Source organism: Halichoerus grypus, chromosome 6 (genome assembly GCF_964656455.1).
Source record: "Halichoerus grypus chromosome 6, mHalGry1.hap1.1, whole genome shotgun sequence".
Lineage (NCBI taxonomy): Eukaryota > Metazoa > Chordata > Mammalia > Carnivora > Phocidae > Halichoerus > Halichoerus grypus.
The window spans coordinates 126,671,704-126,688,852 of NC_135717.1; the positions used below are offsets into that span (position 1 = coordinate 126,671,704).

General features: G+C 34.0%; 1 protein-coding gene across 5 annotated transcripts in view; it reads left to right on the forward strand.

The window, feature by feature from the left end:
• The window catches only part of USP15 (ubiquitin specific peptidase 15), a 125,134-nt gene that overhangs the window by 23,855 nt on the left and 84,130 nt on the right, over positions 1-17,149 (forward strand). For all 5 annotated transcript variants that reach the window (XM_078076207.1, XM_078076208.1, XM_078076209.1 and 2 more), the window contains exons 3-4: positions 5,664-5,794; positions 15,709-15,835. In XM_078076207.1, the coding sequence (XP_077932333.1) occupies positions 5,664-5,794; positions 15,709-15,835 (258 nt within the window). The remainder of the gene's footprint in view (positions 1-5,663; positions 5,795-15,708; positions 15,836-17,149) is intronic.

Consider the following 17,149-nt stretch of genomic DNA (forward strand, 5'->3'; position numbering starts at 1 on the left):
ATTTCCCCCCTCAAACTATAGATTCAACACAGTTTCAAATTACATTTCTAGTAGGTGTCTAAAAAATTGAGATAGAAAAAAAATTGAGATTGAATTTACCTACCTATCATAAAATTTATCCTTTTAAATTGTACAATTCAGTGGTTTTTAGTATATTCACAAAGTTGTACAGCCATCACCACAGTATTTTCATCACACCAGAAAGAAACTTTGTACCATTAGGCAGTCACTCCTTATCCCCTCTTAAAACCCCCAACCCTCAGCAAACACTAATCTATTTTCTATCTCTGGATTTACCTATTTTGGACATTTCATCTAAATGGAATCATATAGTATGTAGCCTTTAACGTTTGAATTCTTTAACCTAACACAAAGTTTTTCAAGTGTCATCCATGTAACATGAATCAGTACTTCATTCCTTTTTATGGATGAATAATTTTCCATTGTATGGATACACCACATTTAATTTATCCATTCATCAACTTATGGACATTTGAGTTGTGTTCACTTTCTGGCTAATGATGCTGTGAACATTTTCACATACAAATTTTTGTGTAGTTACATATTTTTATTTCTCATGGGTGCACACTTAGATGTACAATTACTAGGTTAGATACTAACTCTATATTTAACTATTTAAGGAATTGTCAGAATGTTTTCCAAAATAGTTGCACTATTTTAAATTTTCACCAGCAATATATGAAGGTTCCAATTTCTCCATATTCTTGCCAACACATTGTCTGTCCTTTTATTATAGCCATCCTACTGCATATGAAATGGTACCTCATTGTTACTTTGATTTGTATCTCCCTAGTGATTAATGATGTTAAGTATCTTATCTGTACTGCTTATATATCCTTTTTTGGAGAAATGTGTATTCTGATCCTGTTCTTTTTATTTTTATTTATTTATTTTTTAAAGATTTTATTCATTTGACAGAGAGAGAGCAAGAGCAGGAACACAAGCAGAGGGAGTGGGAGAGGGAGAAGCAGGCTTCCCGCTGAGCAGGGAGCCTGATGCGGGGATCGATCCCAGGACCCTGGGATCATGACCTGAGCTGAAGGCAGACGCTTAACGACTGAGCCACCCAGGCGCCCTGATCCTGTTCTTTTTAATTGGACTACTTGTCTTTGTATTCTTATGTTTCAAGTGTTATTTATATATTCTGGATACTATCCCCTTATCTGACATAAAAGATTTCCAAAAATTATCTCCCATTCTGTAGATTGTCTTTTACTTTCTTGATGGTATCTTTGAAGCACAGGAGTTTTTAGTTCTAAGTCCACTTTATATTTTTTCTTTGGTTACTTGTGGTTGTGGTGTCAGAATGTATCACCTAATCCAGGTCATACAAGATTTATACCTGTGCTTTATTCTAAGAATTTTATACTTTTAGCTGTTATATTTATGACTTTGATCAATTTTAATTTAATATTTGTATGTAGTGTGAGGTAAGGGTCAATTGATTTTAGGCAAAGATATAAGAGGATTTCAGTAGAGAGAGGGTAGTCTTTTAAACAAATGCTGCCTGAGCATTAAGTATCTGTTTGCAAAAAAAAAAAACAAAACTGAATTTTGATCTGTATCTGGCATCATATATGAAATAAACTCAAAACAGATCATATAAACTGTAAAACTTACAGGAAAAAAATGGGAGAAAATCTTTGTGACATTGTGTTAGGGAGCTTTCTTAAATGTGATATAAAAAGCACAATTGATAAAAGAATGAACTTTAAGCCGTTAATTGTGTTTGATCAGTAATAAATGATACTGTTAAAAGAATTAAAAGACAGACAAGCTATGGTGTGGGGGAAATATTTGCAGACTGCCTAGTTGATAAAAGACTTGTATGCAGAATGAAGAATTCTCAAAACTATATTAACGTAAAACCTAGTGGAAAATGTAGACAAAAGATTTGAACAGATGCTTCACCAAAGAAAATGGAGTTTTCAAAAACTGCAAAGATACATAGCATCATTAGTCATTAGAGAAATGAGGCTTAAAGCAACAATGAAGTACTACTGTATGTGTATCAAAATGATTAAAATTTAAATGAATGACCGATACCAAGTGTTGACAAGGATGTGAAACAAGTGGTGCTTTCATACACTGTTTTTGGAAATGAAATAATCAGGAAATTTCTCAAAAAGCTAGACATAAGTTTACTATAGGAACCAGTCATTCCACTCCTACATATTTACCGAAAAGAAATGAGAGTGTATATCCATACACGAATACTTACAACAAATGTTCATAGCAGTGTTATTTGTAATAGAGAAAATTGGAAGCAACCCCAAATGCCCATCAGTAGCTGAATGGATAAGCAAATTATAGTATATTCATATAATGAAATCCTACATAGCAGTTGAAAGGAATGAAGTATTGATATGTAAAAACAACAGTGGCTCTCAAGATAATTATGCAGTGTAAAGGAAGCCAAACAAAAACAGTGCATCAAATTTTTATATAAGATTAAAGAAAATGCCTTTAGTAATAGAAAACAGAATAATTTTCTTTTTTGTAGACAAATTAGATTTTATTTTATTTTTTAAAAACATTTTATTTAAACTCAATTAATTAACATATAATGTATTATTTGTTTCAGAGGTACAGGCCTGTGATTCATCAGTCTTACAGAATTCACAGTGCTCACCATAGCACATACCCTCCCCAATGTCTTTCACCCAGCCACCCCATCCCTCCTACCCCCCACCACTCCGGCAACACTCAGTTTGTTTCCTGAGATTAAGAGTGTCTTATGGTTTGTCTCCCTCTCTGGTTTCATCTTGTTTCATTTTTTCTCTCTTCCCCTATGATCCTTTGTTTCTTAAATTCCACGTGTCAGTGAGATCATATGATAATTGTCTTTCTCTGACTGACTTATTTCACCTAGCATAATACCCTCTAGTTCCATCCACATCATTGGAAATGGCAATATTTCATTTTTTGATGGCTATGTAATATTCCAGTGTGTATGTGTGTCCCATCTTCTTTATCCATTCATCCAGACATAATTTTCATATATAATTCTACAAAATTCACATTAGTCTATAGTTGCAAAATACAGATACGTGATTTTCTGGGGATAGGACAGTAGACCTGAATGGACAGGAAGGAGAGATTACTAAGGACTGTTAGGAAACCTTTGAGGGGGATGGATATATTCATCATTTTGGTTGTGGTGATGTTTTCACACTTGTATTGCTCTGTCAGAACTTAACAAATAGTTCACTTTAAATATGTGCAGTTTATTGTATATCATTTATGTATCAATAAATGCAGAAGTAACAAATAATCAGCTCTTCTGTGTTTAGCTTAGGGGTATTCTCCTCTCAAAAATAAATTGATTGTTTTATTTTGTCCGTTAGATATAAAATTACTATTGGATTCTGATACATAATAAAATCATTTACCCATACTCTTAAATTATTGTGGAAAACAGCATAAAAGTCTTAATTTTTATTTATTTATTTATTTTTTTAAAGATTTTATTTATTTATTTGACAGAGACAGACACAGCGAGAGAGGGAACACAAGCAGGGGGAGTGGGAGAGGGAGAAGCAGGCTCCCCGCGGAGCAGGGAGCCCAATGCGGGGCTCGATCCCAGGACCCGGGATCATGACCTGAGCCGAAGGCAGACGCTTAACGACTGAGCCACCCAGGCGCCACCAAAAGTCTTAATTTTTAAACTCTTCTTTCTTTTTCTAAGTTTTCTTCAAGGCTGTTTGTTAATAGTAGGAAGAAAATGGATGTTAGAGTAAACCAATTTGTATTTGAATCCAGTTTCTACAGTCTTCTATATGCGTAACCTTCGGCAAGTTAATTAATACCTGAATCTGTTTACTAATTAATTTGGAGATATCTACCTCATAATATTGTTTTGAAAAGTCACCTGAGATAGCAGTGTTTTCTAGTAACACTTTGCACAGTACCTGCAATTTTCTGTATGTATGATCTTGGGCAAGTTACTCAGTTTCTCTAAAAATATTTTCCAATCTAAAATGGAGATACCTATCTTATAGGATTGTTTTGAGAATTGACTGAGATAACATGGTTGTTTACTGTAATATGTCTCATAGAATATGATGCATATAGGGGTTTAGAATATGTAAGTTTCTTTCACCTTCAGCAGACTCTAAAAATATGTTCCAAATTATCAATTTCCCCATCAAGAATTTAAAATTACAACTAAGGTTTAAAAAAACTGAGCTTAAAAATTAGTGCTTGGGGGCGCCTGGGTGGCTCAGTTGGTTAAGCGACTGCCTTCGGCTCAGGTCATGATCCTGGAGTCCCTGGATCGAGTCCCACATCGGGCTCCCTGCTCGGCAGGGAGTCTGCTTCTCCCTCTGACCCTCCCCCCTCTCATGTGTTCTCTCTCATTCTCTCTCTCTCAAATAAATAAATAAAATCTTTAAAAAAAAAAAAAAAAAAAAAAAAAAAAATTAGTGCTTGGTTTGTATTTGCTATTGAAGTTTGTATTATACAATTCAGAGTTTATCATTTCTGCTCTGTTCAAAGTTTAGTGTAATTTGGGGTGCCTAGGTGGCTCAGATAGTTAAGCATCTGCCTTTGGCTCAGGTCATGATCTCCAGGTCCTGGGATTGAGCCCCATGTCAGGCTCCCAGCTCAGCGGGGAGTCTGCTTCTCCCTCTCCCTCTGCTTCTCCCCCTGCTTGTGCTTATGCTCGTGCTCTCTCTTTCTCTCAAATGAATAAATAAAATCTTAAAAAAAAAAAAAAGTAGGTAATTCTGTGACCATTGATTGATCCTAGATGGAATAAATAACTTTATCTCAATCCTTTCAGAATTTTTCCTGCTTCTGGATTTATATTGTTACGTCTAATTAAGAATAGTGTGTTCTCATTATTGAGATGCTACTGAGAACAATTTTGCTTCCCATGTTTGTTAATTTAAGACTGGCTCAAATTGAGAAAATCTTCTTTATGTTGTATATAACTCGATGAACTGTATCTGTTTCTGTACTTTGGAAATTCAGGTAAAAGGACCAGATAATAATAAATGAGTCTCAGATTAGGACTGTCATGTAGGTATAACTCATGGTATTGCTTCTAGATGTCTGGCCTGCCCTGCACTAAATTTTTAGTTTAACCAGAATTTTGAAAATGATCATAGAATTAGAACCACATCTGAACAACTACCTCCACTTGAGATTTTGGGAGGAATCTAGATCGTGGGCCTTCTGGAATAATGATTTGTTTCATAAGACACGCTTTTGTGATTTCCATCATGGTTCCCAGCCCATGTGCTTTGGAGTCATTGTAAAAGGTTATCAATTTGTGTCTGAATTTCCTTCATCAGCTAATACTAGAATGACCACTGTTACCTTGTGAGGGATCTCCTACTTTAAATATTTGGGAAACACACTTCTTTCAGATCCCTTGTTATTTTAAGAGCTTAATAAAAATTGTGTCTTTAAACACTGTTCTTTGACTACTGGTACACATTGAATCTTTTTAAAGCAACAGTTTATTTTGGAATATGTAGATTTATATGTGAACTTCTTCAGAGCTTTCTTCAGAACTCATTTAAATTCTTAAATTAGTCTCTATGAGTTTAAGTAACTTACGATATTTACACTAAGGTATTTAGATATATGTACTATGGTTTCTTTTTATTTATTGAGTTTACTTTTTTCTTTTGCAGATGGTGATGCCCAGTCACTTAAAGAACATCTTATTGATGAATTGGATTACATACTATTGCCAACTGAGGGCTGGAATAAACTTGTCAGCTGGTACACATTGATGGAAGGTCAGGAACCAATAGCACGAAAGGTACATATTTAGAATAAGTGAATAAAAATATTTTTCTTGAACAGTTCACATTTTATTGTTAATTTAATGCCTTACGAGGCCTAATCAGTTATCTAGGAGAAAAAGACCATCAAAATGTTACTTTTACACTGTATAATAATAACAACAGCTAATACCTATAGAGGATTTACTATTTGCTAGTCACTGTTATAAGCAAATTATACATTATTAATAATTTAATCCTCACAGGAAACTCTATAGGGTAGGTACTATCTTCATTGTAGATAAGGAAATAAAGACAGAGGTAGAGAAAGTTTCAATTTAGAAACTTAGGCAACCTGTTTTCTTAATCACTGTGCTACAAGTTTTACAATTAAAGCCTAGAAACATTAAAAATGATCCATTATCTTTACTTTTTGGAACTAAAAACTTACTAAAAAGTGAGGATCTTGTCATCATAGCAGAATACCAAATGTTTAAAGTAGATCTGTCAATCTTATGTAAGTATTTGTTAGTGTATCAGGCGGGGAAGGGGAAAGAAGGAAGTGTTTGGGGACCGGAATCTCTGAGCATATAATTATTTATCTGTGTTGGTTTTTTCCACACAGAAACAATTAAAAAGCCAAATTCTGTAACACAAGGGTACAAACCTAGTAGACCAAACCATACATGGATTTATTTGGAACTGATGCTACAGAGTAGCTATATTAACAATTTGTATATATTGGTGGTTTAGGTATAGAATTAAATTCTATTTTCTAAATAGAATGTGAATGTACCTTTGGTTTAGTTCAGTTTAGTTTTTTTTTTTTTAACATTTATTTATTTGAGAGAGAGTGAGAAAGAGAACACGAGCAGGGGGGAAGGGCAGAGGGAGAAGGAGAAGCAGACTCCCCGCTGAGTAGGGAGCCTAATACTGGACTCGATCCCAGGACCCTGGGATCGTGGCCTGAGCCGAAGGCAGATGCTTAACCAACTGAGCCATGCAGGCGCCCTAGTTCATTTTAGTTTTGACCCTTAACTTCACTCAGCCTTCTCTTATAGCTATTTCAAAATTAGGATTTCTGTCTTTTAGGAATTCTAGCCTTATACACATAAAATGACCTGTTGTTTTATCTATATTTGCTAGAGAATTGAGTGTTTTGATCAATTGAAGGGTAGATTGTTTAGCTCTAAAACTGTTTAGAAGAAGAAGTTATTCCTGGGTTAAAGGAAAATCTGTGCCTGGAATATCTTCAAATATGCTAACCTGTGTTACTTTAACTTTAATGATAAACTTATCTTTTTTCTTAATAAAGGTAGCATATTATACAATACAAGTATTTGGTATGGTAAGCAGACCAACTAATAACTTCATTGGCATTACTTTTTGAAAGAGGCCGTTTTGGAATTTCTTAAAATCTGTGTCTAATAGCAAATTAAAATAAGTAAATAAATAAGTAAATAAATAAAAATCATGAAAATTTCATACAGGTAGAGAGAAAAAAAGTTTCTCTGTTAGGAGGCCATCCATTTATTTTTAATAAGATAGTTTGAATTTATTCAACCTGTAAGATAATATTTAAGCTTTAGTGTGCATAAAATTAACCAGAGTTTTTATTAAGATGTGTCTTCCTCCAAAATTAAATTAGTAAGTCTGGGAATTTCCACCTTTACTTTGCCCCCATGTGACTCTTATGACAATGAAATTTACTTAAAGAATGACGTTTTTTTAAGGGTCTGAAGCCCAACTTTGAATTTTACTAATCTCTGATTGAATTGAGGAACCTAGGATTGGTAGATGTCATGCAGAAACAAAGTAGTTAACCATCTCCCTGGGCCTCAAATCTCTAAAATATTTTGCTTATAGTGTCAGGCACTCAGTTAAAACAACAACAAAACGGGCAAAAATAAACATAAATGAACAAGAAATACAGTGGAACCAAAATCCAAGAGAAACAATAGACAGTAGAAACAGACCCATAAGGAATCCAGATAGTGGAGTTACCAGACAGAAACTTTAAAATACTGTGCTTATTATCTTTAAAAAAATAAGACAGTCAAAGGACAGAACTGTTAAGAACCAAATATAATTCCAGAACTATTAAGATCCAAATATAATTCTATAATTCTAAAATAATATGAAAAAATTAAGAAGTAAATACTCAGTGTTTGAGTTTTAGAACACTAAATAGAGCCACAGAGAAAATTTGTAAACTAACGTCAGTAGAAAATATACAGACTAAAACTTAGAGAGACTGAAGGATGGAATGCATAGAAATAAGCAAAGACACTTGGAGCACAGTGCATAATTTTAATATACATATAAGTGGGCTCTTAGAAGGAGAGGAAAGTCAGAATAGGGTAGAAATAACACTGGAGTTAATAGCTGAGAATTTTCTAAAACTGATGAAAGGTGACATGCTATATAGAATCAAGAAATGCTGTGAAGGAGCACCTGGGTGGCTCAGTCGTTAAGTGTCTGCCTTCGGCTCAGGTCATGATCCCAGGGTCCTGGGATTGAGCCCCACATCGGGCTCCCTACTCAGCGGGAAGCCTGCTTCTCCCTCTTCCCCTGCTTGTGTTCCCTCTCTCGCTGTGTCTCTGTCAAATAAATAAATAAAATCTTAAAAAAAAAAAAATGCTGTGAAACCCGTGCTAAAAAAAAAATACGAACAAAACTATACCCAATAAAATTATTCAAAAGCAAAGGCAAAAAGATATTCCTAATAGTAGCCCAAAAAAAGTCTATTACCTTCAAAGTAAGAATAAACAAAGAAATGATTTCTCAAGAGAAATGAAAGCTGAAAAATAACCAACCATCTTCAACATAATGAAAGAAAAGTAACTGCCAACTTAGAATGCTATAAGCAAGGAAAGGATTCTTCAGAAAAGGATCCTTCAGGTGGTGAAAAAAGCTATTTTCAGATAAACAAATTGATAGAATTTGTTACTAGCAGAACTGCACTAAAGGAAATACAAAACAGTCTTTAGAATGGAAGGAAATTATTCCATATGGAAGCTTGGAGACACAGGAGAAAATGTAGATTGACAGCAGTAAATATTGTGAATAAATGTGTTAAGGCAGACTATTTAAAATGGTAGTAATTTCTTATTGAGATGAATATATGCATAAATTTAAAATATGTAATATTTGCATATAATTTAAGATAGTAGCCTCCTTGGTAACCTCCAGTGAGCTATTCCTTGGGTAGTCACCTGTGGCCAGCAACATATAGCAGAAGTTATAGTAGGTATATCACTTTCAAGATTAGATTTTAGGGTCAAGGGAGTTAAAAGGTACAAACTTCCAGTTATAAAATAGGTAAGTCTTGGGGGTGTAAATATATAGCATGGTGATTATAGTTAATAATACTGTCTTGCATTTTTGAAAGTTGCTAAGAGAGTAAGAGTAGATCTTAAATGTTCTCATCACAAGAAAAAAAAATTTGTAATAGGATGGTGGACGTTAACTAAACCTATTGTGGTGATCATTTCAGAACATAGACAAATATTGAATCATTATGTTTTACACCTGAAACTAATATGTTATATGTCAGTTGTACCTCATTAAAATAGAAGAGATCAGATTATAAAAGACACCTTGGCTCACACTTGGGTGCACACGCCCTCTTGCTCTCTCTCATTTCTCAGTCTGGGGACTTCAACTGCGTACTCAGGCAGCCTGTAGCGGGGCTCACATGGTAAGGAACTGAGATCTCTGACCAGTAGAGAGAAATGGAGGCCTGCTAACAACCATGTGAGTGAGCTTGGAAATGAATCCTCCAGTCTCATTCAGCTTTCAGATAATTGAAGCCCCAGCGCACAGCTTGACAGTTCAGGAGACCCCAAGCCAGAACAACCCAGCTAAGCTGCTCCAGATTCTTGACCCTCAGGAACTATGTAAAATAATGTTTACTCTGTTAAGTCGCTCTGAGTTTGGGGGTGATTTAGTATACAGCAACAGAAAACTGATAACTAATTTGGTACCTGGAAATAGTGTGCTGCCTTTACAAGATTTGAACTGTGGTGGTGGCTTTGGAACCAGGCAGGGAGTAGAAGCTGTAAGAACGTGCAAGAGTATTAATGAAAGCCTAAGGTACCTTGAATAAATTGTTAGTAGAATTTTAGACTTTAAGGAGGCTGCCAGTGAGGACTTACAGGAAAGTGAAGAAAATCTTATAGGAACCCGTAAGAAAGTGATCTTTGTTATAAGGTAGCAGAAAGTTTAGCAACATGTCAACTGCAGTAAATTGAAAGGTAGAAAATATATCTGGTAAGCTGAATGATCTGCCAGAACTGCCTGGTTTTTCTTGTGCCTGCATATAATCGGATGTAAGAAGGGAAGAGAGAAACTAAAGAAAGGGCTGTTAAAAAGGAGCCAAGACTTACTAGTTTTGAGGATTTCTGGACCCTCCAGATGACAGACAATGCTGAAACTATGATATGTTCCCAAGCAAAGATGAAACTCAAGGCACTGTCAGGAAAGCATGACCAAAAAAAGCCACAGGTACGACTGTAAAATTCTTCAAGACCTCAGAAAAATCAAACGTGGTGCCTCACAATACTGTTCAGACAAAAAACCCTTTAAAGAATTTCAGGGTATACTTTACACTTCCTTTCAATATGTTGCTTCTAAGAACTCTAGGGCTTCTAAGAAGCTTAAGAGCGTTGCCCTTCAGTCTTCTCAGCATAAACCCAAGATAGGACATATCTAGAGGACATTTGTGGATGTGATTTTTTGTCTAATGGAATGAGACTCCAGTGATATCCACTGGAGACCTATGATGTTTTCAAGAAGCACTACCATCTTGGACTACAGAGACAGTGTAAAATCAAAGAAGTCTCCTAGACTCCTACAAGGAGGAGTCAGACTATTTACTCAACTGCAAACATGTGCTAACTTTTAAGAAAAATTATGACCCAGGAAGCAGAATCAAGTGTTGTGAAGACTCATTTTCAGGTAAGGGCAGAATAGGTCCTAATCAAGGAACTTTAAGTATTTGCCCAGGTGGATTTCAGAATTTCTATGGACCATTGACTCCTTTGTTCCTCTTTCCCCTGGGCTCCTTTTAACAGGAATATCTAAAAAAAATTATCGTCTGCATGCCCCACCATTTTATTTTGGGTGTATGTGGGGCAGAAAACTTACCTTGAAGTTCACAGAATTATAGATAAAGAGGAACTATACTCAAGATGCTTAAGAAACTATACCTAAGGATCCTTATCTGCACCTGGATCTGATATAAATGACAAGTTTCTGACTTGGAGTTGATGTAATAATGGGATGATACTAAGGGGACTTTGCAGGGAGTGAATGTATTTTACATGTTGTGGGGAGGGACTGTGACTTATTGCCTATAGGCAGCCTATAGAGGCACTCACATAATGAGGAGCTAAATTCTCTGCCAACAGCTGGAGAGGATCTGAGGACTGCCAACAACTACATGATTGAGCTTGGAAGCAGATTTGAACAACATGATTAAACAGCATAACCTAATTGACATACTTGCACTTAGTAAATGCAGAATACAAATTCTTCTTAAGTGGAATTTTTACCAAAATCGACCATTTGCTGGGCCATCAAGCAGATTCCACTATATTTCTAATGATAGAAATTATTCAGTGTATTTTCTGTCCCCAGTGGAATTTAGAAGTCAGTAACAACAAGGTAACAAGATTGTCTCCTAGCTATCTAGAAATGGAATAATATACTTCTAAAGTAATCCTTAGGTCAAAGAAGAAATACAAAGTAAAATTAAACGTTTTAAACAATGATAACAATACGATATAAAAGTGACTAAAGCCAGGGCGCCTGGGTGGCTCAGTTGGTTAAGCGACTGCCTTCGGCTCAGGTCATGATCCTGGAGTCCCTGGATCGAGTCCCGCATCAGGCTCCCTGCTCGGCGGGGAGTCTGCTTCTCCCTCTGACCCTCCCCCCTCTCATGTGCTCTCTCTCATTCTCTCTCTCTCAAATAAATAAATAAAAAATCTTTAAAAAAAAAAAAAAAGTGACTAAAGCCATTCTTACAAGGAATGTGATAGCTTAAATGTATATATTAGAAAAGAAGAAAGTCAAAATGTATTCTCAGCAAGTTAAGAGAAGAAAAGGAAATGAAGCCTAATCAAGAAATAATAATAAAAAAATAGACAATTGAGAAACAAACAGGGTTCTAGAGGGGAGGGGGGAGGGGGGATTGGTTAGCCCAGTGATGGGTATTAAGGAGGGCACGTACTGCATGGAGCACTGGGTGTTATACAAAAACAATGGATCGTGGATCACTACATCAAAAACTAATGATGTATTGTATGGTGACTAACATAATATAATAAAATTAAAAACTACCAAAAAAATAGACATTAATAAAATAGAAAAAACTTACATTAAATGAACAAAGTTGACTCAAAAAACAGTGAAGTTAGACCAGTAAAATAAAACACGGGTCCTGGCAAGACTGATCAAAATAAAATAATGCCCAGGGGGTTTGGAGGGGGGGGTCACCAAACTTTTTCTGTAAAGGGCCAGATAGTAAATATTTATGAGCCAGGGTAGTCTCTGTGGAAAGTATTCGTCTCTGCTGTTTTGGGTGCAGCCATAAATGATATATAAATGAATGGACATGACTATGTTCTAGTAAAATGTTATTTACAAAAATAGATGGCGAGTCGAATGTAGCCTGTGGGTTGTAGTTGGCCCATCCCTGATCTTGGCCCTGGTTAATTAATGCCTACCAACATCACAAAAAGAGGGGCAACTAGATATTATTTGCATCTTATTTAGAATATCTCACTACGTATGAAGTAGTCTTACTAAAAATTGCGAGAATAAAAAGATGGTGAACTTTTCAGTTAAATGACATTTTAGAGATTTATCAGTCAATTACAGTGCATGGGCTTTATTTGGATCCTGACTGAATAAAAATGAGATGGGGACAATTTGAATATTGGCTGGATATTTGCTATTAAGGGATTAGTTTTATTTTTGTTAGGTGTGATGTGGTGTTACGGTTCTTGAGTCCTTGTTTTTGAAGAAATATATCCTGAAATATTTGTGGATAGAATATTATATGTAGAATTTGTTATGTATTAACACCTATGATTTCATAGTTGAGTTATACTTCTCTACGTGTCTATTTTTTACCACTAGTAAGCATAGTACTCAGTAACTGCTACAAAAACAAATGTAGCTACCTCCTCGAAAATAGTAAATGTGTCCGATTAGACCATGTCATCAAATTGTTTGAGTACCAGATTTCTTTAGAAGTAACTTTCTGTTTCCAAAGGGGAAGAAGTAAGCACTTGGAATTAAGTAAAGTTTCTGTGAAACTTTCATATGCCAATTTAAAGAGTACATTAGGTTTATCAATATATTTCATGACTTTCTACAAAATGCTGTCTAATATTTGCAGCAAAATGAACAAATTATATTTATTTTAATTCAATATAAATTTGTATTTCCCGCACTAATTTGGTAAAGAGATTTTACCTTCATTGTGGCCGTCAATTAATGGAACTATTTTTATTAGCCATAAGTTTTAAATTTTGGACAGGAAGCCAGATTTCATCTTATGCTTGCTCTTTGTTATAGTTCACTTAGAAAAAATATTTTGGCGGTCACCTGTACTTCTGTAACATAACTATTATTTCTGAATATTCATGTTCCAGTCTTTTTTTTTTATTTTATGTTAATCACCATACATTACATCATTAGTTCTTGATGTAGTGTTCCATGATTCATTGTTTGCATATAACACCCAGTGCTCCATGCAGTACGTGCCCTCTTTAATACCCATCACCAGGCTAACCCATCCCCCCACCCCCCTCCCCTCTATCCAGTCTTATTTCAAATGTGTATTTTAATGGTCATAATAATTAGGTAAGTATAACTTTGTACCTTGTTTTTTATAAGCCTGTTTCTTCCTGTTACACAGTCTTCATTACTTTAAATGGTTATTTTTAGTGCATTTTTAATGAAGTAGTAGACTTAATATAAACAAATATAGAGAAGATGTTATATAAATAAATAACTTACATACAACCATAATAACACTAATACATAAAAATGCTAATTACTTTTCTCTGCTATGGAGCTACTGTATTCAAGCTTTAATTACTCATATAGTATGGTTCTTTCAAATAAAAATAGTTGGGAGGACAAACTCATATTTTCTTTAAAAAAAAAAACAGCTTTTTAATACACTTTTTAATACACTGCTTTTGGAAGTAGTAAAATGTCTTATGAACATAATAGTATTTAGAGTACTGATGATGAGGGTTTTAACAATATAAGATATTGTTGGAGAGAAGAAAAAAATGGTGAGAAAAATCCTGAAACCCAATAAAGTGGATTTTGAAATAATCTTGGTGTTTTGTTTTCATTGTTTATAATGACTTTCTAACAGTTAAATCACTAGATTTTTTTCCAGGAAAATATCTATTGGTGTTATGAAAATTAATCCTCATTTTTTAAAACTGTGCTTATTTAGAAAAATATATCAATATAAATGATAATGAGGGATTTTCTTTTTTGTTATTTTATCCTGTTTTGTTATTTTATCCTGTTTTGTTATACCATTACTTGCTTTGTTGTTGATCATTCCTTTTTTTTCCCCCCTAAAAATGAGGGCTGTTGGCACCTCAGGTTTAGCAACCTACCATTGATTAGTATTAATATTATTTTAGGATTTTTACTCAGATATTAAGTCCCAGAGCAAAAATTTCTGATTGATAGGAATATTTGATTTCTGGTTTTTCTACTTAAATATAGCTACATGTAATCTTGTAAAATTAAATGATACGGTATCTTTTGCCACATTCTTAACCTCAAAATAAATAAGCATAAGAAATTTAAAACAAGTTTCATTAGTTAAGAGACAATTTATATATTAGTTTGTAAAATTAATTAAGAGAGAGGTGCAGGCTGTTGCCTGTTTTAGAAATGTGAATATAGCAAGTATAAATAAGAGAATATAAATGACAAAGTATTATAAAAATTAGTGTTAGATTGGACATTAAATATTAGCTAAACTACATTTGAATTTTTTGAGCTAAAACAATTTCCCTGCAAGTGAAAGACAAATTTTAAGGCCTTTACTGAACTGATGCTAAGCTTGTGAGTTACAGCAGTTATTTGGAGCTTCCCTGTAGCCATATTTGTCTAATGTATCACATATCAGGCTGATTACTATTTTCAGAAGCAGTATTCATGACTGAAATCCTACAGTTAACCTTTAGAAGATCAAAAGGAAATATACTTATTTAAAAGGTGACCCTAATATATACATATTTTCTCTTTTCCTGCTTTGTTGCTTGCATGTTTAGCAGCTTTTTTTTTTTTTCCATTCGTTGCATAGAATTACTAGGAGTGTATTTAAAGGTCAAACAAAGTCATCTTAGGATGGAAAACTAACATATCAGTTACAGGCCATAGCTGAGTATTTTGGCAGCAGTAATTTGTGGAGTTATTTTAAAAGATTTATTTTAACATATAGAGTGATTTAACATACAGAGTTAGCTGTTGCTAACTGAAGTTTTATAAAATTTATCATTTTTAAAGGTTTTCTTCTTGGGATCAAGTACTAAAAGCTAGCAATAGGTCTAGATCATTAATCAGAGCTGTATTTACACTGGGGGTAAACTTTCTTATTATAAATACTGAATGAATTAATTATTTATAGTATACCAGAATATCTTCATAGATGAGTAGAATGCCTTTCCAAACTATCTGTTAATGTTTAATATGATTATTCATAGTCTGTTAAATATTCCAAATATGTTTCTGGCTTTTTCAACTATTTAGTATCTCTTATTTCATATTAACAGTTTTTAATAGTTTTTTTTTTTTTTTTTTTTGGAGAGCTGCAGTTTTTTTCTAAAGCCTTTAGAGAAATATATTGCTGTTAGAGACAGTGAAATATATTGAGCTATAGCTAACACTGATTTGTTCTGGTTTTTAGGTGGTTGAACAGGGTATGTTTGTAAAGCACTGCAAAGTAGAAGTATATCTCACAGAATTGAAGCTCTGTGAAAATGGAAACATGAACAATGTTGTAACTCGAAGATTTAGCAAAGCTGACACAATAGGTAATGCAAGATCCTCTTTGTTGAACCATTGCTATTAGAAATTTAGTTGTAATTCTATTTCTTATATGCCACTAGGATGATAACCTTTTTAAGGCTTTATACTTAAACATTACAGATTTCCAACGCTGATGCAATCAATATATCTTAGCCTAGAGTTGAATTATTTATCATGTCTAGATCTACTTTACATTATTAGATGAGTTTATTATTTGTGCCATTTTACTTTTTAAAAAAAATCAAATAATTATTGTTTTAATTGAGCATTTGAAAAAATACGTATGTTTGTAACCTGAGTATAAAGTAGAACTGTAAGTAAAAATAAAAACTTGATTAAATAAAAACTTTTCATGTAATGTAATATAGATATCCTCCATCATCATCATCATGATAATGTTTCCCCTTCTTAGCATGGAAAATGACAAACTTTTTATTTCCCTTTTTCCTGTTTATTCTCTGGGCTCTGAATGCAAATTAAGTAGCTACTTAGATAAGGCAGTAGGCTTAGCATTTTTATGACAAATTGATTTTTTTCTTTTTTAACAATGAGTAGGTTAGGAAATTATAGTCTCAAATACAAATGTACCTAACTCCCACTGTATATTTATAGATCTACATATACTTATATATTTATGTATCTACACATCTAAGTGCATATTGAAATGTGGGGTTTTTTTGTATTTAAAAGCCACATTTTAATTTAAGATCAAGAACGTGTTGAATGAGGATGAATGCTCAGTCGGTTAAGCGGCTGCCTTCGGCTCAGGTCATGATCCCAGGGTCCTGGGATCGAGTCCCGCATCGGGCTCCCTGCTCGGTGGGGAGCCTGCTTCTCCCTCTTTCTCTCCCCCTGCCCGTACTCACTCTCTCTCTCTCTCTCACAAATAAATAAATAAATAAAATCTTTAAAAAAAAAATGTTGAATGAGATGTTTTTAAAATAAATGATTATGGATTTGATAAATCACAGCTCAAAATAAAAATTATAAAAGTTATTTATTTTCAAGTAAAGTTATTGGAAAACAAGATTAGTGGTAATAACATTGATCTTGTTGGAAAATGTAAACAGTGGAGACATAGCAGTTAATGCAGAACTTCTCAGCAAGAGAAAGATTAGCAAATTTATGTATAGCTTTCTTTGTTGAAACCAATCGTTAAGTATACTTTGGTTAAAAGTAAATAAAAATATTTACTTTTGACTTTCACAGATATATTTGACTTTTACCACTTACCCATTTCACAGCAGAAGATACTAACAAACCTATATTTTTCATGAAATAACATCATCATTCTTCAGTACCCAGTGCTTGATTAATCC